Genomic DNA, 24,126 nt, shown 5'->3' with positions numbered 1-24,126 from the left:
CACATGAAATAGTTCAATACAGATCTTCTTTCTCGATTGGAGGGAAAAAAAAGACACATCGCTGAGGTCTTTCCACCTCTCATTTTTTAATTTTTCTAATAGTACATTCTTTAAAAGAAGTTAACAACTTCAATTCCAAAAGTAAGGATTAAATAATGCAAATGAAAAGCTGTCATTTTTCAGGAAGCTATTGCCTAATTCCCTGGGAAAAAGTATTCTTATGACTGAACGGATGCAAAAATCCCTTAGAAAAGCTTCATTTGTTGCCTGTAAAGAGTCTTCTTAAGGCCACTTTTACTTCTGGACCGTCCCCTTGTTTCTAGTGAGAGTTCTGCTTGGTAATGGCTTGTGGTTCCACAGTGTTTTGTGTGTGAAAAGCGCAGACAAAGAGATACTACTGAAGTCGCTCAAATTGTAGGTTCTGCCACGAGAGGCAGTCCTATCACTGTAACATTTCCCCTTATTTTCAGCAAGACACAGGAAAAGAAAACTCAAGTCCCACTTTAATCTTTACTCGATGACCATTTAAACGGCATTCAGAGGCCCAGTGTGCTTATCAGATGGCCTGCAGGTTCTGGGTGGCACCCAGCCCGGGTTGGGGTCTGCAGACAGAGGCGTCCGGAGGCCATGGGGACGCACGCGGAGCCCGGTGGTCGCTGGGAGTTCTCTCAGAAGCAGGGGAAGAGCAGCTCCCAGACAGCAGCTTAGAAAGCCTGCAAAATGATGCTCTCCACAACCAGCCAGGCGCCCGTGCGCAGCTGGCGCTTACTGCTGGGACAAGAGCGCACTCCGGTTTGCTTTCATTTTTTCCAGACGCTTCACTAAGTGGCCGTTGCTCACCTCCAGCTCCTCGGTTCTGTCCAGTGCAGAGCGAAGCTGGAACAAGGAGGAAAGGCAGCTTTGAGGAACCGGCTTTCTCCAAACGTAACAGGATTGCCAAGATTTCAGTCCTACCGAAAATGACAGTTATCACCTGGACCCACTGAGGTCCGAGACATACGTACTTACACATGTGTGAATACATATACTTCTCAATTTAAAAAGGCCCAAAAGTCTGCCCTCATGAGTAATCTTCCTCCTCTGAAACCACCAGACCCCAGACAGGGCGCAGGCCTAGGGATCCTGCTGGGGCCACAGAAGGTAAGTGAGGCCAACACACAAACAAGAGCTGAGCCTAGAGCAGCTGGCGGAGGTGGGCCCCACAGCCCACGCAGCCAGAACCAAAGGTGCTACAGCCAGAAGCCACAGCAGGAATGCGTGACACCAAGAGCCTCATGCCCGGGGGGGCCAGGACGACAGAGCCCGGAGTCAGAAAGGAAGCCACATCCGCAGGGAGCTGCCTGGACGGGCAGGCACCAGGCCGGTGCCCTAGGGTGGGGGTATGACAGCCATGCAGTTGTGGACACACCATCACAACAGAGCCTGTGGCTATTTCTGGTCCCAAACCCTCAAGAAGGGTGCTTGGGGTCCTGGGACAGGCCAAAGCCCACTGCCCTACCCCTCACCAGCAGACGCAGAGGCAGAAGCTGAAGCAAGCCCTCTTTGCAGGAAACTTCCCCAAGTCAGGCCTGCAGTATTCCTACAAATTAAAGTCAAACACAAGAGCACAAAACACCAAACACATGAAGGGACAAACCACTGGCGTCAGCAGAAGCAACAAACCACGAAATTAGACTCCCAAAGACTGAGCATGGAAAAGAGAACTGCTGTGCGGGAAATCTTGAAAGAAATAGGATACAATTAAGAAAGAGAGCAGGCATGACCATACAGCCAGAAACCATCAGGAATGAACACACTTTAAAAAACACAGAAGGAGGTAAACTGGGTGATCCAGGCAAAAACTATACATTATGCAACAGAGAGAGGTGAGAGATGGAAACAAGAAAAGGCAGGCAGTTAATGGGTAAACGTGGAGGTGGCGACGAGACGGTCTGATGGTCTCCGACTGGAGTCCCCAAGGAAAAGTGGAGAGACCAGGAAGGAGGAATGACCAGGGGGAAGACCATGGCTGAAAATTTTCCAAAGTTGATTTAGAGAAAACCCTTCACAGATCCAAGCAACACATCCCAAGCAGGATAAACAACAATAAACCCACATGTCACACGTCAGAGTGAAATTGTAGTAAATCAAAGACAATCACTAAAATCTCCTCATTGGCTGAACGCTGAGCTCGTGTGACGTCAGCACGGCCTTTGGGCTTTGGTCCGGTGGGGACGGCGTGTAAGCCAGTGGCAGATTTCCCCGCGGTAAATCCTCTTTCTGCTCTCCCCGCTAGATCACTCATTCTTTTCCCAGAAATAGCCTAGAACATTTACCTCTCTTTGGAGTTTCCTTTTTTCAGCCTTCAGTTCATCTTCTATTTTTTCTGCATTTTCAGCAGCTGATTTGTAACGTGATACTTGACTCTCTAACCTTATTACCTAAAAGGAAGGAACAACCATATGTATAAACCGATTGACTTGTTTTCTTTCTCCGGTTGCTTTACTATACTTGGGATCAAAGGGTGTACTTTGATAAAACGGGAGAAGACACCATGCGAAGAATTATGATCTAGGCTTTTGACTATTGTATAGGTTCTAGCCAAGCGAGCTATTTGCTCCTATTTTTGAGCCAGCTGGTACTGACCCCTACTAGAAACTTCTTTCCTCTCTGAGCCTAGTCCAAAAACATGGTTCCCATACTGCTGACGCCCGTGCCACCATCTCCCCCTATGTGGGATGATTGTGCCAGAAAACGGGCTGGTCCGAGGAGAACGGTGCTGGAAAGGCACAGGCCGCACCCGGGACCCCAGCTCCCATCTACTCTCTCCCAGTGTGGGGTGGGGAAGCAGGAGAGGGAGGAAGCAGGCAAGGCTCTCAAACAGGAGCAAGCGAAGGAGGCTTGGGGGTGGTACTCCACAGCCAGAGCTGGGGAGAAAGGCAGAGCGGCCAAGGCCGGCTGGAGACGTCCGTTCTGCTGAGACAAAGGCGGGCTTCATAAAACCCATCACTTTCCGGGTGTGCTGGTCTCACTTTTGTTTCTGTAAAAATTCCAGAAAGTTCCAGCCATGCGTACCCACAGTGGAGGAGGAAAGAGCACCTGTTTTTATTTCTCCCTTTGGTTAGGACACAATTTGCCCAGCATGTCAGAGGCATGAGTGCCCCAAATGTAGGAACCAGAGTGAGCTGTCCTGGCTGGGAGACAGGAGGACGGAAACCCCGGCGACACGGAGGTCCCCACAAGAAGCGCTTCTTAATTAAGTTAATTTTAAATATCATTTTTAAAAACGAAAAATTTTAAGAGTCCTTGGCCACATTACTTTCTACAACTAACCACTGTCTGTAAAGGATCAGCATTGCTTGTACAACCCAAATCCCAGTAATGATGTTTCTTTCCCTGTGCTCTCTCTTTGTAGGACATAAATTGAGGACCTTTTGTGGTTCTGCAAATCTCTGCTTCTTTTTGTCCTCAGCCTGTCGGGGGCGAGTCCTAGCAACTAAAACTGCAGTTAGTCACCCGCTTAGCTGACCACTGTTGCTTAAAAGTGTGCACGTACATTTTGTTCTAATGCAGTGATCTCTTGCTCCGATTTTGCGAGTTTAAATTTGAGGTCGCTGATCTGTCTGTTGGCATCCCCTGAAGGTTGAAAGAGAAGGAAAATCTGTTAAGCTCTGGGGCTTTTAAAATGTTAAAAACAAGAGTTACCGGGAACCAAGCCCTTACTTGGTGAACAGCTTGTAAATCTGTAAGTCCTGGCCTGTGGTCCCCTCCCCCCACCCCAGCTGCCTGAGCTGGATAGGAGAGGGGCTCTCTCTCCATAAACCTGGGCTGGGAAAGTGTCCAGGTGAGAGAGAGCACCTGTGGGCGGAGAGGACCAAGAAATGGTGGGGTAGGGGAAACGGGGGAGAGAGACTGGATGTAATTTTATCCCCTCAAGCCTCTTTCCAGTTTCCTGGAGTAGAAAAATACCTTCTGGTTTTCCCATACAATCCGCATGTCAAAAGACGGCTACATCCAGCACAGTAAATGTGCTTTCCCGCAGCACGTCACATGGTGGCATCTCGGTGCTCGATTTGGGGCACCTGCTCTGTGTCTCAGGCTCAGACACACACACACACACACATCCTTGCTCTGCACACCTGCCCAGCCTGCTCTGTGCCACAGAGAAACATCTCTGCGCTTCTGTACTCAAGGGTGTCGGGGGGGAAAACCAGGCATCCCTTGCCACCATAGCTTTTCTCCTCCCGCACTAGGACATTGAAAATCGTGCACGTCAAAGATACTCCCACACAAGGCTGGACATTTACTTTGTAGATCCATCACGTGCACGTCTGTCCCATTTTCTAAGACAGTGTCTTCAGGGCGCAGAGTATCCACCTTGCCGTTCTTCTGTCTTTCTTCCAGCTGCCCTTTGAGTTTCTTAACCTGAAAACACCCACCGAGACAGGATGTTAATCTCTCTCTGCTAAACGAGTCCAAAGGGAGTTAGGGGTGGGTGTCACATAATTAAGCATGAGAGAAATGGAGGAAAAGGAGACAGGGAGTCTCTCCCCTTTAAGAAAGGGACCAACACAAATAAATACATAAACTAACTCCCGCCAGTTAGCATTCTGCTCAGAACATAACAGTATCATGGTTGAAAATGGAATTCTATTTACAGTATCAGGCACGAATTATTTTGTAACTGGGTGAAAAGTTATTTCTCAGGTTGAAACTCCACTGTAATTCAGGAGGAGATTGTACATAAAACAGTGGAAATGTTGGTCTGAGAGTTAGCAATTCAGGGCGCTATTAACCTCTGCTTTATTCACCAAGGAGCCTGAACGGCCACCTGGAGCCTTGGAGACACAGAAGTACTGGAGTCCCCAACAGAACCCACTTGAGCTGCAGGCTTGTCACCTGCAGGGCGGTGGCCTCTAGGTAGCTTTCCTCTATGAGAGAGGCAGGTATGGTTGGACTGGTAGTTAACAGCCTCAACTGTAGAATTTTCTGGTGTGTATTAGGGAGTTTCCCAGCCCTTGTCCTGGGAACCTCCAATTTCTGCAGACTTGGTGGCAGTCCCCCCATCCAGATACACGCAGAGTGGGGCCCCAGGCACACACAAGATGCACGCTGCTTTAAGAAAACAAGTACAGAACTGCCGTGGATACATCTTCTTAAAAGATCACAGGAACATCCAGAGATGCTTCCTATCATATTTAGTGCTCACACCATTTTGAGAAAAATCAACGGAGTTGTAAAACGTAAGGCAGACACCTTTGATTAAACTTATGCAGGAAAAGGAGAGAGAGTAGTTCCTTAGAAAGGGACTGTGGCATGATTTGATAACTATCCTGCATACAGAAAGACCGAATAGGACAGACCAAATAGGGCAGCTGTTTAGTGCTGCTTGAGGCAGAGGAGAGCCATGAAGGTAAACCATGGTTAAAACAACTTTGATCAGCGATGAAGAAATACCTGCCGGAAAGGGCTGCACATCACTGAGATTACAAATGGACTTTTATGGACCAGAAGTAGGAGAAGTGGTGTCTAGAACGGCTCAGTCATGCTCTTGCCACTCAATGGTTGCTTGAGGCCTTGTACGTAAATATGAATTCTCAGCAGCCATTCATGTGAGTGCACTCAGTTCAGTTCCATGGCCTTGAGTCTCTGAGACCTCTCCCCTCTGAACCTCCAAGACTTCGGATGCTCCACAGTTATTTTCAGGCATGAAGCCTGTTAGGGGTTCTGACGAAGCAAGAAGGAAGGGTGGGAAGGGTCATGGTTTCAGGTGCCCCATTCGAGAACTCATAAAATCATAAAGATTGTTACCTGTTCCAGTAAGCATTCCCGTTCATCAACAAGCTTTTTCAACCTAATATCTAAAGAAATCAGAAAGACAAGGTTTAGGGGCGTCCGTGGGCTGCACCTTTTAGCAGACCGCTAAACTGAAGGCTGAGGCTTCAGGTTAGTGAAACTGATGATGAAGGGATTATACACGTACCACAGTGAATGAGGCCACACACAGGACGGGGGAGAGTTCAGCCACAGAAGGGTGAGTTGGGTCAACCTCCCACAACATGCTTGTCTCGTCAGGGGCACGTCCGGCTGCATGCAAACAGGCTAATCTTCTATTTTGGGTTAGCATGCAAGAGCTCTAGGGCCAAACCACACTGCAACACAAGATCTCACAGGCTTCATGGTTTAACATCATTAGCAAGGAACAGACACACCCAGAATCACCGTGAAACACCACCGGCATTTCCATCAGCCTGGGCTTTCCGAGTTTACCTCCCAGAGCCTTTCTTTCATTGTTCTCATAGACTCACCGATACCAGTGTTGACTGTATGTTTACAAATCAGTCTGCTGACAGCACATCTGCTAACCCACTTGTCAAATGCGTTTATTCTTTGAGGGAGACTATAGTAATAGTTTAGGTTCCTGTCATTCCTCCCACCCCAGATATGTCGGGATGCCGATGCACCAGCATCGAGAGATCTCCCGAAACCCCTCCCTGAAAGGGGGCTGAGGAATGCAACCTTCAGAGCACAGGGGGGACACCACCTGTACTTAAACAGGGAAAATGCCCGTTTATGGGAAAATCAGGATGACGTGATGGTAACAGGGATGCCCCAGGGTGCTGCGCCCTCGCTCGGTGCCAGGCACTGTTCTGGCTGCTTACACCATCGGCCTCCTTCACCCCACGAAGCCCTGTGGGTGGACACTGTCCTTCTGTCCCTCTGCGGACCGAGGCGCAGCACAGTGAGGCAGCCCAGCCTCAGGCCCCACTGCTTACGACTTCACTGTCTTTCCAGATCTAAACCCAGACCTCTGGGCTGGACTGGACACCTGGCCCAAGGCTCATATTCCCACAGGACAGCACTCTCACCGGCACAGCTCTGGGTGAGCCATGTGAAATGGAAAAACTCCTATGAAAAGCAGCTTGTTTTCATTTAAAAAATCACGTACCCACACTCTAATCCAAGGTCCACGCTTTCCCTAATCGTTTTTTCCAAACACCCTAAGTTGATATTTGAAAGCCATCATAACAACATAAAACCAGAAAATGTTAAGCACAAGATAAATTCATGATTCTTTTGCATTCCATTTTAATTTACATACAAGTCAGTTCTAACATTTTTTCCTTTCCATAAACCCACCCAATGCTGAAACAAAAATTTTTTGTAGTTATAAACCCAACTCTTTTACTCACTATCATTTTTCATTTTATCTTATATATTTTACATTCCCATATACAAAACCAATATATCAGAAAGTGGTCTTGAAGCTCATATATGTATTGTACAATTTTGTTATCTTTTTTCTATTAGAAGACTTCAAATACCCTACATAGTGAGTAAAAAAATAAATGTTACAATGTAATAACAGTGCTAGCAAAAAAAAAAATGAAAATTAAGGATAACCTGACCTTTAGTCTGATGGTGAGAATATGAAAAATAGAGAAGTGGAACTTTTAAGGAAGAGAAATTTTAAAGCAGAATTCAAGATGATTAAAATGAAATAGTTTTAATAGAAATAAAAAAGAAGCAAAATTATTTGATATGAAGAAAATGAGTGCTGCTTTTTTTATAGCTTTAAAAATCAAGACTAATTTGCTGCGTGAATGAATCTGTATCACTAATATACTTACTGTTAACCCTTAACAAGAGTATTGCAAGCCTATCATTACCCTGTGATTAAGCAGTAGCACTGCTCATCATTGGTTTATAACACCTCATTTATAAATAGACACGAACTATCCATTTAAAGACAGTTACTGCAGCTTTTGGAAACAAGACATCAAAGAATGTAAAGTCACAATGTCTCAAATTTAGGGTTTTCTTTTATACTGGGAAGATAAAATGAGGTGGCTATTAACTATATTTTAGTAACATTGCTAAAGGATTACGTTTTCTAAAAATCTGGATTTTATATATTAAATGCCAACAAAATTTTCGGTATGTATTTCAGAGACCTGGGAAGTGAGAAACGGATAGCGAAGTCCTTCTAGGCAGCCCCTGGGGCAGCGGAACAAGCACTGGGTTCTCTGTGTGCGTTTTGGTCTGTCATTCTTTGGCCTCTCGTCACCTCGCTCGCCCAGGGTTATAGCACCATCAAGCACAAGCAAGAGCCAGTCACCAAATACTCACTCTTTTTAGTGTTGTACTGGGATCTGGTCCTCTCCACAAAAAAGGCAGGTACCAACACGATTTTCAGAGCTCAAACTGAGGCACAGTGCGGGGACGTAGCTGGCTGATAATATAGTATCAGGAAAACCATTTTCATTCTCTGGGCCAGTATCAGCCATCACGAGCCTCAGGCCGCCTCGCCTATAGCACCGAGGAGAGCCATCTCCTGCGTGTTTGCAAAGAGGGGGATGGAAGTCTCTCAAGAAACCCACGAAGTGTGGTTCTCTCTCCTCTTCCCTCACTACACTGCCTTGGTTTGCTTATCATTCAGTGTCCCTCCTCCCCGGGGCGGCCTCCCGCGCCAGGACAGCACCTCCTTCCACAAAAGGCAGAACAACAGTCAGGATGCGAAAGACGATTCTCTTTCTGTATCCAGGGCGCAAGAGGACTGTACCAATGGGAACTGTCTACATCAGCCCGCTGGCTTCTGTTCAGCTCAATAGCTGAAGCCATTCACATCACGAAAAATCTGTCAAGTCTTTGATGTAAGAGGGGCACTGGGTGGGGTGCAAGGGCTTTTCTCCTGTAAAGTTCTCCCTACGCATGACCATCACGCGGCACAAGCACACACGCTGAACGTAACACACACACAACACCCCTTTCTTTCCTTCCAGAGCCTGGACGTTTGGAACGAATCTGACTGTGGCATCTCCTTGTTTTGTTGGTCCTGGTGGCATGCTGCACAGGGTGGTCGGTCTCCTAGGACAGGAGTCTATCAACAGAAAACAGGAACCCCAAACTGTCTAAACCCTCAGAAGGAGCATTCCAGGGTTCTAGTGGCAGTGGAAAGGATATGCCCAGGTCATCAGGTTTTCCGTTCCCTGGAAGGAAATACTAAACATTATAGAAAAGTAGTCAATATCTCATTTCTAAAAACTCCTTTAAAACCTCTACTGCTTCCCAACCTACCTACTTTCTAAAATAACAACCTAGAATTCAAAGTCTCAGTTGCCCTCCTCTGTTCTCTACACATACCCATAATGGCACGTAATCATATGTATTATACTAAGGAAGATTTACGTTCTACATGCAGCGGCCACGTTCTGGTTTGGGGCTGAGAAGTATCCCGGCTTTTCGGCTGAAGGTACCAGTGACCAGCATTTTCCTCTGCTCTGTATCACAGTGAAACCTCAGCGGTCTGGCCTCCTCTGGGCCTTTGCTTGACAGGTAACCTTTGGATTCTTTTCTGAGTCAGTCTTTTGACACTGAAATCTTCCCAGATGGCCTCACGCACATCTCTGCCTTCCTAAGCTTAATATACATAAGGTAACCATTTCTTGATCATTGAAGGTCCGTAACTGTGAACCTTTATCACTGCGCTGGGCGATGATGTCATATCACCCTGTTACAATGAAGACTTTTAGATTATCCAGAAATAGTTTGGCTGGTCAGAATCCTTTCTCCTTCTCTGCTCACTTCCTGCTTCGGAGCTGTCCCTTCCCTGTAGAAGCTGGGTGCTATCTGCTTGTTCACTGGCACAGTGCCTTCCATTTGCGAAGTGATCAACAACATTTACTAATGAAACAAAACGAGTGGATAAGGGAGACGGCTGGCTGGCTGGCTGGAGCGATGTGAAGCATATTATTATGGCTCCCAGTGTGCTGCTGAATAACATGGGAAAGAAAGGAAAGAACTTAAAATGGTTTGCTGATCTCACCACTCAGTGAGTTTGGCCCCGGAGGCCTTTACAAGGAAGAAGGAGGGCTGTTTCCCAGCATGCATTGCAGTGTGACTACAGCTTTGCCCAAGGTAGAGACACCTGCTAGAACCTTTTAAATTCTTTGCAGCCCTTGGACTTGACTCTCTCGCAGGCCCTATGTTTTCCTATTTACATGGCACAAGTGGGCAGGACTGTCAGCCCCATTACCCTCCACTTCAGGACACTTACGCAGAAACAGTCAGTGTTGATTTGCCGTTTTGATCATCTGAACATTCTAAGTCCTGGCAGGTGTAAGCAGAGCGATCAGATGGGGGTCTCTCTCAAGTGGGGCCCCTCCTCAGAACCACAGACCCAGGACATGCTGTGGAGGAGATCTCCAAACCCTCCCGGGATGGCCCGACGCCAGCCCCTGACCAGATGCCGGGAGAGTTCTGGCAGCACCGACAAAGGGCTTTAGGTGTGAGTCCCTCACCGAACCCCAACAGGGATCAGGAACACGGAAGGAAGTTACTACCTTAAAGGTGACACCGTCAGAACTCAAGTTGCCCAAAGAGTGGAATCACAGGCTTGTAAAACCAGAAAATGTGTTTATTTCAGTTACATGGTTAACACGTTTGCCCCACATTTTATTGAGGTTTTGGTCTTGTTTGCATTCAGTGATGTCTTGTAACAGTAAAAATAATTCATATAATTTCATGAGGTGTTGACAGCATTCAAAAGGTACATTCCCTTGTGATTTTCATATTTTACAATTATTTTTTAACTTTACAATTATTTTTTCAAATGCTTCTTTGTATAGAAAATATGTATATTGGTCAGGAAGACCAAAGTGAGAATTTTCCAATAAGAATATACTGAGACACAACAAATGAAAACGTTTACACCAAAATACCAAAACTGATTTAACTATTTAAGATGTCCTGTTAGAGTCTATTCAGCAGTCTGCACGACGACAGTATTTTTTTGTGTTGCTCTTTTGACTCACAATTAGACAAAGAGAAGTAATTGTAAGGTTAAAAAAAATAAATTTTAGAAATGACCCTCCCCACCCAAATACTACCCAGGAAATGCAATTTCAACATACTTCTCTTCCAGAAAAAAAAAAAAAAATTAAAAAAAAAAAATCTTTGTATAAAATGACTTTGGTATCTAATCAGCATGAAGTCAAAATCTCCTACAAAATAAATGCAGGGCTCATCAATAATGAGATCGAAAGTGTTGGCTGAGATAAAATACTTCTATGAGGTAAAGGGTGTGAGATCTCCTAGTGCTTTAAGGGGTGTGGTGTCCCTAAGAGGATGAAATACACGGTCCTAAGGTGCAAATCTTATCACTCGGTGACGCAGGTGTGGTTTGGCCGTTGGTCTCCTTTTTAAACAAGAGACCACTTTGGTCTCTCTTTAAAACAAGGTTATAATGTACATATCAAAATTAAATTTTAAAAAAGTACAGTTATTTGAATGAGAAATTATTTTAAATATCAATTATACCCAAAATGTGCAAATCTCAGAATGCTATTTGGTCATTTCAAGGAGATGCTGATATACTTGGTCAAGAACGTCCATATTCACATCAGCCTAAGAAAAATGTTAACTATGTTTGATTTGAAGCAGAAATAGAAACAGTGCGCATTACGCTTTGATATGACTGGAATGCTCTCAGTTAGAACCTACACTGATAACACGTGTCTGTCTTTCTTAGTTGGGTGATAACCTTAATATAAAGCTACAAGTAACAGTCTGCAACTTAAAGCAGTAGTGCTGGTGACTGATTGTCATGCAGTGCGGCTGTGTGGATCCAGAACACTTCAGGGATCTCAGTGGGGGGCTAGCCGAGTCTCACAAGGGGCTTCCTGCATTGGCCGAGGCCCCTCTAACTCCGCCTGAGCTCATGACAAGGCGCAGTCTTCTTTGCTTTTGTCCTTCCCGTCTCTGCCTCTTGTCTCTTCTTTGCTCTCGAAATTGAAGTCTCCCAAGTCTCCTGCCGGTGCCAAGTCATCATTTTCTAGACTAACGCTACCTAAACCTTTCCTGGCTCGCTCACTTGGGTATTCTGACGTCACACAGCCCTCTGCACCTTCTGTGTGACAGGCGTCGCCGGTGTCCATCGAGGGCCTTGCGTTTCCGAGCTGGGCCCTGCCAGACGCCTTGTCAGCGCCTGGCTCTGGGGAACTGCCTGGAGCAGCGCCCTCTCCTGCAGCACCGTCTTTTCTAACACCCTCGTCTAACCCATCACCACCAGCACCAGTGCCTGGTGCTTGAACTGCAGCGCCCTCCAAAGGCAACGGTTCTCCTTCAGCTAGGACCGCCCCTGCCTCAGTGCTGACGCCATCGTTTGCTTGGTCAAGTGTGCCATCCAACTCCAGGTGCGGACTCTCTGGACAATCGATGTTTTCACTGCTCCCTGCTACAATGTCCTGTTGAGGATGTTTAGGTACCTCGTGTTGTGTTTCTTCCCCTGATTTGTTGTCTATAGATTTTACCGGCTCCTCCTCAACTTCACTGCCATCCGGGTTCTGAAACGTTAAGTCTTTTTCAACATCTGTAAGGGTCTCTACAGGTGCCGGTGGCTTCTTCTTCTTGTTTTTCCTTTTCTTGTTTTTCGTCTTCTTCTGTGGGGAATCCAGTGCTTCTCCCTGTTGGTCTTTCTTTTCTGCACTGGGTTCTTTCCTACATAGGGGCTCAGCTTGGGCCTCTACCATCCTTGGCCCTGCTACTTCCTGAGCACTGCTTTTGGCTGCTGCACAAAAAGGAATCGTTGGGACCTCTGTCTGCACGGGTGTCTCATCCCTTAATTCTCTTCCTTCCTCCTCTTCTTCGTTGTTCTCCCCACCGACTCTTGTGCACTGAACTGGGGCTTCCCTGGGCTCAGCTACCTCCTGCTTGGTGAGCTCGTGCTCTAAACCATGTCCTGTGCTGGGGTCCGACTCTTTGGGGACACCTACCGTGCATGTCTCATCATGCTTCACTGTGGCACTGCTATGCTTCGGAGGACTTGAGGCCACTATGACCACGTGCTCCCTCACTCCACTTAGCTCTGCCTCCGCCATGCCCTGGGAGGGGTTCCCACTTGGCCCCCCAGTATCTGTGCTACTCACCCTCTCGACTTCAGATATTGGCAAAGGAGTGGATTCCTCGTGTGGTTTCGTGCTAAGCTCTCCCAAATTGGTTTTAAAATCTTGCTTTTCTTGTTCTTGTCCTTCTGCAGATTCTCCACCTTGGTTTTTGATATCCAAGGCGTTACAAGGGCCCTGCCCCATCTCACTATCTGAGTGGCCCAAATGTGAAGCCCCAGCCCTACCATCTGCGGTGCTTGTGACCTCATTTGACCCAACCTGCTCTGTGTGTTCAAGGAAGGACGTGCTGGCTAGAACGTGGCTTTCCACCTGCTCCCCATGTGTACCATTTGCTACTGTTCCCAGGGCGGGGCCACTGTCTTCAGAGGTTTTCTGGTCCTCAGCCTTGTCGCCAGGACGGAACACCTCTGTGTCCACACAATCCTTTCCTGGGTCCTCTTTGTGCTGTTCTTGCTCGGTATTCGGCAAGATTTCTCTTTTTCCCACATTCTCCACAATTTCATTTTTCACCTCCACTTCATTGGCTCTTCCTAAAAGACCATTGAGAAAATGAAGGGACCCCATGATGTGGTGACCACTTAATACACATTATAATGTAAACACAAGTTCTCATTCCCACCCGGCCCCATTCCTAGAGAGACAGACTTATCAAAGAATCACCCAGAACAAGCCCTGGCCAGCTCTGTGCCACAAAGCAGCCACTGCATTTGCAAGTGTTCCATCAGCCAAGGCCGTGGCCACCACCTCGAAGGCAAGTGGCTGCCGGTGCCATCTTGCGTGAACCGATTCTCAAGGTGAAGTTAAATTTTAACAAATAGAAAGAGCTCTGGATCAGGCAGCCAAACAATCCAAAATGATGGATTCCAGAAGGACGAGAGGTTCGTGTGCCCATCCTCACTTCCAGTGCACATCTGGACAACTCGTACTTTTTCAGCTGTCAAACTGCACTGGGCATCACACAGCCCCCAAAGCGGCTTTCAAATGAATTTTAAAAGGAACATTCAGTTCATCTTAAGAAACTCAGCCTCAAGGTCAAGCTCAAGGAAGATACTTTTGCAACAACTCATATGAAGTCAAAAGAAATCCACCCTCGACCTAATCAGTATCTCCTGAGAAAGCAGCCCGTGCCCTAAATAACTTCACTCCTTTCCCTGAGGGACCGGGGAGTCCCAGCCGGAGGCCAATGCTTAAAATCAGGACAATCACTTAATTACTTAATGATTCATCAACTTAAGAATTATGGTAAAGAACATGTCCCTCTTTGGAATGAAGTTATATTTTGGATTCTTCAAACAAACAAAATCCCAGAATATAGGATGCCAAGCTGCTGAAAGTCACAGCTCGATAACTTTACAAGCCAGTGGTGTCCACGGTGGGTACACTTACCCCGGGGAACACGGGGTAAAAGAAGGACTTCCGCTTAAGAGTTGGTTTTGTCGCATCTTTAAACATTTCTATTCGTGTGTGTGTTCTATAATGTACACTTTATATTCATGAAACATTACACACATATAAATTAAAAATAAACACATCTATTGGGAAGTTCCCACAATTCTTTACAGTGGCATGTGATCAAAACACATTTGGAGAGACCACTTACAAAACTGACATTTCCAGTTCTTTGTTTCACAACGGTTATAAAAAACTTACAAAATGTGTATTTGAACAAGAGCTGCATGATCAAATTCCCAGCTGCTCAGGTAGCTAATATGAAGCTGTGATAGAAATTAATCAGGTTGTCTTCTTTTAGCAACTTTTAGACAATTGAAAGAGCTGTATTCCTTCAATAGTCATAAAGACACTGAGATACCCCTTGGGCAGCAAGTCCTGAGAGGCTGGGCCCACAGGTTTCTGAATTTCCATAAATAAAATGAAGTAAGACAAAAGCATCCAGATGGAAATTAAAATCACGGCCCATCCTTACTCTGGTTTCACTGTAAAAGCTGGGACAGACTGGTGACCAGTGACCAGTGTGACCTCATACGTGGCTGCAGCTTCTTCGGGCTGCACACCAGATTTTGGAGGTTTATCCCAGAGTAAATATTATGTCAAATATTAATCAGTGAATCTTTGCAGACAGTTGCAAATTGTATAGAATATTCCTACAATCTACTGGATTCCCCAATTTATATTTTTTCAGGAGGAAAAATGTGGCATACAAAGGAATATCACTTCTGACAAAGGGGCAGACATAGTCAGACTGTCGCTGGTAAGGGAAACCCTTCACACCGACCACACTCGCCACCCAGGGCTGTCTGTCCATCTCAAGTGGTACCTTGAGAATGGCAACCAAGACGTCCTGCCACAGCCCCAACCTGCTGCCCACAGGCACCTCGTGCCCTCAGAACGCTTCCTGGGGGGCAGGTTGTACACTGTTGCCTTGCAAACATGGTCAAGTCACTGCCTCTCCAGCCTCTGCTAGACTGAGCTTTTGACAATTCTGTAACAGAATAAGTTAAAAAGCCATACTTGGCGCATAGCTGAGGAAAACCAGATAGTACTATCAAAAATGTCACTTAGCTTGGAGGCTATTTTCCTTGCAGCACAATCTCACTTGGTAGCTTTGAGAAGCATGAGAAACGTATCCTTCAGCCATTTGTGGGGAGCACTGAGCAGAGATGCACGCCAGACAACACACGTGGGTGATCACATCGTTTGGCAAGGAAATGCCCATGAAGTGACAGGACAAATGGCATGCTGTGTGACTGTTAATTGATCAGTGATGATTACTCTAATTTTAATAATGCATGGGAGGTGAATCAATGCTGATTGGAAGGTGACAGGATCCAAAGGAAAACAAGGACTTACCCAGGGTCCCATCCCCGGTCGCCTTGAGGACATTCAACTCTTCTTTCGTCATCTTGGTAGGAGCCTGGAATCCAACATTATTCAGAGTGTCTGAAGTCTCTCCATTGGTAGCTATTTCTGAATTTAGGATTATTCCATGTTTCTGGGAACAAAAAAAGGCTCACTGTAATAATCACTTAGTGACAATTAGATTCAAGTCTATTTTATTAATAGTAGTTTAAAAAGAAATTATTTTTCTTGTGATAGAGGAAAATTCTACAGAGTCAAGAAGAGTTAGGCACCACCCTTGTGAATATTCTATCAACACACACACATCGGGGACGTCTCCTGCAAGGGCCCCTTCCTTCCTGCATGTCCCTGTCCATGTCCTCGTGTGTTGGTCACCAGGCACTTTTAACAGGCACCTTTATAACTGGAGGTGGTGGCCTGAGGCTGCCACAGAATGGAGCATCAAGCAACTCATTATAAAGTGACCTTGGCTTTTAGAACCCTGGTTGTAGGCTTTATAAAGAGACACAGAGATAAAGATGTACATATTCTGAGAGGAATGAACGAGACTTTATGTGAGAGCAGGACTTAAGAAGTGGCTACAACGTTTGGCATACTGAAAACAAATGTAACTCGTGCCCACTCCATAGCAGAAGGCTTGAAACAGCTGCACCACACAACTCCAGGGTCCCCCCTTAACCACAGATGACTGGCTCACTGTCCCTGCTGCCCACAGCTCCGCCTCTTGCGCTTGGAGCAGTCCCCAACACTGCACCCACTGCCCTGGGGGGTGGCAGTCTCAGGAGTCTGAGCTTTAAGCTCTTCCTTCTGGCTCACTGCTCTGGCCTTGACCCCTGGATGTAAGTGGCTGACACTCATATGTCAACTGACTGCACAGGAATTTGCCCCTCCAGAGCTCGAAGCCTCATTGCTAACCATTGCTTTTTCACTCAGTGTCCAGGCAGCAGCCGAAGACCTTGACGCGGCCCAGACAGGACATGGGACTTTGCCACCAAGTCTGAGTAGCGTGAGCCTCATGCAGGCCACTGCTGAGCTAGAGACGTCCTTAAATTTGAGCCTTTAAGTATAAGAAACAAACACATTCTCTAACTTTGGGTAATGGCCTGGGGAAGTTATTAACGAGTATGAGAAAATCTTTAGATGTATATCAACACATTCTTGGAAATCAGAGTTGCTTCAAGCTCAGAGTTGCCTGTTGAACGGTGACAGGCCACGGGCAGACCCCGTGGAACCTGGATTTACTTTACCCGTTTCTTCGGTGTCAGTTAACCGAAGATTTCAATTCATGATCATAACTAAACTCAAGGACATAAAATTCATTAACACTAGTCCACACACACATTCGTTCTTGAGAATCCCAGCATTTGCTGCTGTCACCGGGACGGTTTTCTTTCGCATCCATTCTTTGGCTTCATACCTTTATTTCCTCTTTCAGCATGCCTACTTCTTCTCTAAGATCGTCTCGTTCCCTCCTGATGGAATCAAAGAACTCTTTCTGCCTCTCTAATGCCTGAGTGTGCAGCAGAGCAAAGAGAGAAGGTTCGTACAGGTAAGCAGAGGACTTCAGAAGCAGGATAAGGAGGGGCTTCTACTGTGAAAAACGCTGGCTGGCAAAGCACTGGACATAATACATGAAAGACACAAGCAAAACGCAAGCGAAAAGCTCTTCCCGTACCTCATGCCAGCCCAGAAATGCTCCCTGAAAGACATGAACAACCCAAGGCACGAGCTATTTCCTTTGTATCAGTTTCTAGCGGGTTCACAGCCTCCTTAGAGAATGAACAGAAGTCATGTGCCCATTTAAATGAGGGGTAAGTAACGAATAGGAAGGAATGCTGAAGAACCCCCAGAGGCAACTATTTGAGGGATATACACTATTTTGCTATGTCAATTCCCGGCGTTTGTGGTCACAGACAAACAGAGCGGTGCTACAGAAAACACCACACATGCCCATGCGTGCACACGCGCCCATGCACACCCAATCCTAAGTGTGGGAGAGCACGTCAGATGACGACCAGGGCAGCTTTACCACGTCAAAGCACTGATGAGCCCTCAGGCCTCTGAGGACCGTCAACAGAGCTACGTGGTATGTATGGGTCACTGTGCTTTGGAAGCCATTGCCATTGTGAAGCACAGCAGCTACTTTAAGTGGGTTCCTTTCTTCCCCATGCAGCGGGGCTGCCTCTGTTTTGCTCGTGGAGAGAGAGAGAGAGAGAGAGAGTGAGGCCTCCCCGGGGAGATTTCAAGGTGGGGTTCAGTGGGGTACAGCACTGGCCACCTTGCAGCTTCCTCCAATGGGACCCTTTCAGAAAAAGCCCAGGTGACACCGGGCAGGGAATTCCAAGAGGCCTGGTGCCTTCCTCACTCCAGTGTCTCGCTCTGCTGCTGGCCCCCCACACGACAGGCAGCCCGGTGAATGCTGTGAGTGAGGGTCTCCAGCAGACTTAGCACCAATTTGGGTAAGTGAGTGTGTTTGCTGCATCCTTCCTGCACATCACACGTGGGGCGGCATGCATTCTCATACGGGGGTTCTGCACACCAAAGGCTCCGAAAGCAGCACATTTACTAAGCAGACTGCCCACTGGATTTTCAAAGACTTGCGAGTCCTACCCCTATCTTTTTGTCTTTCCACTCTATTGTTTCCTGAAGATCAGAAATCTCCCTGATATAACTCGCCTGTTTCTGCTGTAGCTGTCGGATTTCCTGAAGAATAGGAACAGATAGAGAGAAAGCAGATAAAGCGTTAGACAGGAAGGAAACCCCAGGGCTAGACCTTCTGAGAACTCTGACAAGCGATGAGCCAACACACACCTGTGGAAGTGCCAGCACATTCATTCTCTGTCACTAAGCCCGAGTTCATTTTCAGCATCCCCACACTTTTTCCTGGTCCTTCTCCCCAGGTTCAAGAAGTACAGGACGAAAATCTGCTTGGGTGAAATTCTTACCTAGAGGCACTGAGGTTCTGATCGAGTTGAAAGGTTAAAAATCAACCCTGTATTCGTTTCTTATTGCCACCGTAACAAATTACCATAAATTCAGTGGCTTAAAACAACACGACTATATTCTCTTACAGTTCTGGAGCTCAGAAGTCCAAAATGAGTCTTATGGGCTGATATCCAGGTGTGTGCAGGCCTGAGTTCTTTTCTGGTGGCTCCAGGGCACAACACATTTCTTCCTCTCTTTTAGCTTCTAGAGGCGCCCACATTCCTTGGCTCACGGCCCCTCCTCACGGCGCTCGACATCTGCTTCCATCTTCGTCGCACCCCCTACCTCTGCCTCTGACTTTCCTGCCCCCCTTCTATACGGATCCTGTGACCCACGAGGCCCACGGGATACCTCAGGCCAACCTCCCATCGTAAGGTCCGTAACTTAATCACATCCACAAATCGAAGTCCCTCTTGCTGGGAAGTTCACCTTTTCCCAGGTTCCGTGTCAGGTAGGGCGTGGGCATTCCTCTGTCTGACAAACCTCCCGACACAAACACAAAACCACCAAAGAAGGAGACTCTTCCCCAATGAGAGGGACGGGCTCCTTAAGCGGGACATGGAGGAGGAGCCTAAGCCCTCCATTTTCAAGCAAGCCAGTGACGTTGGTAATGAACCAACAAAGTGCTCCAAAGTCACCAAAGAAAGAGAAAGCGGGGGAAAGCCACCCACCTCGAGCATTTCCTCTCTCTGCTTCAGGGCTGCTTTCACTTCCGCAAACTGGAACTGCAGGAGGCTGTGAGCGTGCTTTTCCCTTTCAAACTCCTAGGAGGGAGGAAGAGACGGTCATGTTGCAGTGGGAACACGTTTTGCATCATTCTAGTTCCCATTCCCGTGATTTACATTTGCCTCGGGACAAAATGACCTGGTACCACACCATCACCATTTTCAAGGCCTTTGTAACCACATGAACCATTTCTTTGGACTTTCCAGAAGACGCCCTGGTGGTTTACTGTAAAACTAACTGAGGAGTTACGGAAGCGACAGTGTTTCCTGATTCTCTCGGTAAGTGATGCCCCAGGAAGGTACACGGGGCTCGCTGTGCTGAGGGCCTGAGGAGGCCACTTTGCAAAGGACTTATAATAAAATCATCCCCAGTTCTGAGCTATGACAAGGAATACTCTTTGGGATAAAAAGGGGGCTGAATGTCTGTTTGGCAAGCTCTTCACATTAACAGTGGGTAGCCCACTCTGTGCTCCAGGGACGAAACAGAAAAGGTGGGAAAGCAGAAGTGCTTGGCAGCACCCAGAAACCCCCAGCAGCCCCTCCCCTGTCTGAGACTCAGCCCAGAGACCCGACCACACGGCTCTTCTGGTCTCCCGCTAGCTCAGTCACAGCAGCACAGTCTCTAACGATGGTTTGGTACCCAATTAACTGCCCACAGCTGAGGGGACAGCAGGGTTCACCTCCCTGGATCCGTGAGCTGGGTGATTTCAGAAGGCATTTGACCTCGGCTTCTGCTCGCCCACTTTCTGAAGTCTGGTCCCCTCTTAGCTGTGACAAGGACCTGCCTGTTGGGTTTTGCTTGGCCTGTGGTCTCCAGCTTGGGGCAACATTCCAGGATCACCCAACTTCTCTGGAATTAGATTTGGGGTCCTTGGTCTACTTACTGATGCCTCAATGACAACACTGCAGGGGTACTTCGGGTGCGGTACAGTCCCTCCCCCCCAGCTGTGGCTCAGAACCTGCTCTCTGCCCCTCTGCTCCAACATGACATCGGGTTTCATGGAAAGCTCGTCCTTTCTTTCCAAGTTCAGCTGTCAGGAATGTCATGGATAAAATTCCTCTTTAGCTTTTAACTTAATTCTATTGCAGTCAGGGAGGAGGTCTCAGAGCTGGTCATGGGACCTTATTTTAACCCTTGGGATTTAGAGCATACGGCTTTTTTTTTTTTTTTTTAAAGATAATGACACTCACAAATTAAAATTTCTGTTTATTTCAGCAACTCTGAAAAACTGGACAATAGTCCAGGGTTTGATAAAACAAGTAATTCCGCCAAATATGAAAATCAGGTGTTCCTTGCTCCGTACGTCACGGAGAATATCTAAGCCCAGCCTTCACCAGAGAAGTCTGCTGTCCTTAATCTGAACCTATGCTCGTGCTTTATGCTGACACCAACAATTCATTCCAGTGCTTCTTAATGAAAGCCCAAATAAAACTCTACCCTCTTCTGAGCTCACTGAAAGTATTTAATTCTTAAATGGACTAACTGTGCCTTTCCCCAATCAGCACAAAATAAATGAACATAATTTTCTTAAAATCTTTGATTAGTGCAATTGACTATTTCTCTACGGTGTTAAGAGACAACAAAGTCAAAACCAGGAAATGTACACTAGCAGGAAAACCCTGACGTGTCCAGTCGTGCCTGATCCACGCACATTGGTTCTTCCGTATGAGTTTTTCACAGTTATCATTTTGCCTTACGTGCAAAACACAGATGTTCTCCTAGTAAAATCACCTATAGTTTACATATTACATAGTTACAACATTGCGCATCAGTATTTCAAGTTCCTCAGTAAAGAGCATAGTCTTCTTCTCAGATGTTTGGGCTTCCTGGATACGTGGGGAATCATTGTTTAAACACACACACACACATTACAAAAAAAAGCTCAACCTTTATGGAATCCGAAAGCACACACACCCTACATGCATATACCATATACGTATGAACATGCTCTGTCATTCTTACATACAGCACATGTGTGTATTTTGCCACTCTTAATATACGCTCTATATTAAGCCCTCATACTACATGCCGTATGCTACATACACGTACTTTCTACCGTTCTTACACAAACCGTTCACGTGTCACGTGCGTCCGGCCCCCCTCCGTCGCCTGGAGCGTACCTTGTTTTTCTCCTCGTACTGCCGCCTGCACTCAGCCAGCTGCTCTTCGAGCTCCAGCAACGTGTCCTTCAGGGTGTCGACCTGGTACATGAAATTTGTCTTCTCATTGTCCAGCTCGGCGTTGGAAACCATGGCCTTCTTGTGCTTCTCTTCCACCTCTGCGAGCGAGTCCTGCGGAAACCAGGTCACAGTGTTGAAATGGCAGTAAGAAAACAAAAACAAAGAGTAGCTCAGCAGCCTTGAAAACAAAAACTCAGCCCTAAATTTAGCCTTGGTTTCTGAGAGCAAATGAATCAAAATAGGAAACACGAGGCAGTTTCAACACACAGACGCCCCCTCCTTTTCACTCTGATCAAATTCTGATCACCCGGAAAATTGGTGATAGCGGTATCTAGGGATAGAAACAGAGTACAGAGTCACTAGGACAAGGGAGACACCCGGATGGAAAGGGTTCTGGTCACAGAGGCAGTACGGTCCTGACTCGATGATTCAGTAGCCGGCAGTAGTGAGCTGGGCTGGTCTACAGCTTCCTGATGTACTCACTCTAGATACGTGACCAGAACTGGGGACAGAGCCAGCGCGTGACCGCTGGGAGAACCAAATCCCCGCCACAAGCTACCGATGACCCCTGCCTAAGCCTATGAACCAGGAAAGGATTAAGCAGCATTTCAGATTTCAACCCATAGGGAAACTAAAAAAAGTCCACAGGCCTCACTGGGTGAAAAGACAAAGGTCATTCCTTGGAAAGGACAGCCCAGGGAAAGAAAGGGGCTTGCAAAATAAGCACGGCCCTCACCTGGCTCCCACCCTTGTAGGTCAGGAAACAGAGGGAACATAGGGGCGTTTAGATCCCCAAACAGATCAGGGGGAGGCATCGCAGAAAAGACAGCAGCATCCCCAGGTGTAAACCACCCAGAGCTAAAGAAGTTGGGCACCTCTTGCTCAGATGTCTCAGGTGCTACCAGGAGGCTTCAAAGACCAGCGCTGGTCTCACGTGCACTGACAAATCAGGGCAAGGATTTCAGGTGGGAACAGTGATTCCTGGGCTGCTTCATTGGCTCCCTTTTCATATGATTTGAAAGCCAGAGTCATAATTTTCCCCTGGTGTTTCAAAAGAAGTGATAAATAGGAGAATGATTAATCAGTCCTGTGATTTGTCACCTCCTCTGTTGGGTGCCCCTATGACAGTAAGTCAGAGTATGTCTCAGCTACCCTCTGGGCAGCTGCAAAGGAAGCAATAGGTTTGCTATCTATTGCTAAATCTATGGTCTGCCGTAAACTGCCCAATGAAGACAGAGAACGCGGCCCCTCACTGTTCACCTAACTTCAAGGAATATGGCCACTGAATTTCCCGGCTGGCACAGTGCAGTCATTCCACATCCTCTGAGTGGTGTGTATTTCCTCAGATGAACCCAAGACGACGCACACACTCAGTATGTGACAGTACGCAACTAACTCAGACGTTTCAAAAACACGGCAGTAAGGACTGCGTTATTGGTTGACAACATCAGATACTTTGAGAAGCAAACGCAGTGAAGCCGTGTGTGTGTAACCACTAGGGAAAGCAGAGAAAACCAAAAACCACAAAGTGTATGGCACGCTCCCGTGTGGGAACGGGAAGCCGGTTTTCAGCCGGGGGAGGGAGGAGAGGACGCATCGGGAGACGTGTCAACAGCTCTCATGGAGGAGGTGCAGAGTGTGGGCCTGGCTCCAAAGCTGTGCGGGGAGACGACGCGTGCACACTCCATGCCAGCCAGCACTCCCGCCACCTGCAGTTCTTCTCCCGCTGGGGCCTCGTTAGAGTAAGCATGCGGTGTGCACGGCTTCCTCAGGGCTGTCGGGTTAGTCTGGGGAGCACACACTCCACACACGGGTACCTTCATCTCTTTCAGTCCCTGCATGTATCTGCCTTCTACATCCTGAATCTGGTCCTTTATCTCATTAAGTTCCTGGGGGGAAATGGCAAGAAAGGCATGTGATGTCAAGGGGAAAAGCTGACAAGACACAGCAAAGAGGCGAGTCTCTAAGTCTTCTTACTGCTGGGCAGCTTCCCTTAGGGGGCCGTCCGAGCGGGGAGTTTCTTCCTGTTCTTTTTAAGGGTTAAAGGAAAAGAAAGAAAATGTCCATACGGCAAAGATGAAAATGCAGGTGTTTGTCATATGAAATTTTCCCACAATTTTATACAATTTAGGTGTATCTCATATGATCTAGTTTTGCACAGTTTTATAAAACAGGCAAGAGAGTTGAAAACAGAACAAGTTATGTGACTTGTAGCTCAGCTCATGCAAGCTCTCTGAGCTCCCACTGTCTCGATACAGTAAGATCGCAAAGACAGAAACGAGCCACGATGTGTCCTGCATGCCAGGGGGCCCGTGTCTTCCTGCCCCGTCACCACCACCACATGCCTGGTGCCGGGCGTCTGCTGGAGCCGGGTGCTCCACAAATGCGGGTTGAACAAATGAGCGCTGCTTATAATCTAAGAGCAGAGACAAATTAGGATCACAGCAAACGCCCCTTTGATGAGGTAGAGAATGAACGGAGCTACAGGAGGCCCTGGAATGGCCCGGGGGCATTCTGGGAAGAGCAGTGTAAAA

General features: G+C 47.1%; 1 protein-coding gene across 50 annotated transcripts in view; it reads right to left on the bottom strand.

Moving 5' to 3' along the window:
- Positions 1-69: 69 nt before the first annotated feature.
- The window catches only part of LRRFIP1 (LRR binding FLII interacting protein 1), a 131,631-nt gene continuing 107,574 nt past the window's right edge, over positions 70-24,126 (bottom strand). For 27 of the 50 annotated variants that reach the window (XM_088794279.1, XM_088794282.1, XM_088794289.1 and 24 more), the window contains 7 exons: positions 23,410-23,481; positions 21,533-21,703; positions 19,358-19,450; positions 18,312-18,404; positions 17,119-17,211; positions 15,693-15,834; positions 10,376-13,414 (listed from right to left, as the gene is read on the bottom strand). In XM_088794279.1, coding sequence (XP_088650405.1) covers positions 11,697-13,414; positions 15,693-15,834; positions 17,119-17,211; positions 18,312-18,404; positions 19,358-19,450; positions 21,533-21,703; positions 23,410-23,481 — 2,382 coding nt within the window. In that variant the 3' untranslated portion in view covers positions 10,376-11,696. Of the gene's footprint in view, positions 951-2,315; positions 2,421-3,535; positions 3,616-4,286; positions 4,405-5,790; positions 5,841-10,375; positions 13,415-15,692; positions 15,835-17,118; positions 17,212-18,311; positions 18,405-19,357; positions 19,451-21,532; positions 21,704-23,409; positions 23,482-24,126 lie in introns of those variants that run through there. The other 23 variants (XM_088794312.1, XM_088794314.1, XM_088794315.1 and 20 more) reach the window with 8 other exon arrangements.

This window comes from Rhinolophus sinicus, chromosome 17, assembly GCF_057876585.1.
Source record: "Rhinolophus sinicus isolate RSI-liver-muscle chromosome 17, RSI-T2T, whole genome shotgun sequence".
Taxonomy (NCBI): domain Eukaryota; kingdom Metazoa; phylum Chordata; class Mammalia; order Chiroptera; family Rhinolophidae; genus Rhinolophus; species Rhinolophus sinicus.
Note: the sequence above shows the minus strand (reverse complement) of the source record. Positions and strands in the feature narration are given on the sequence as shown.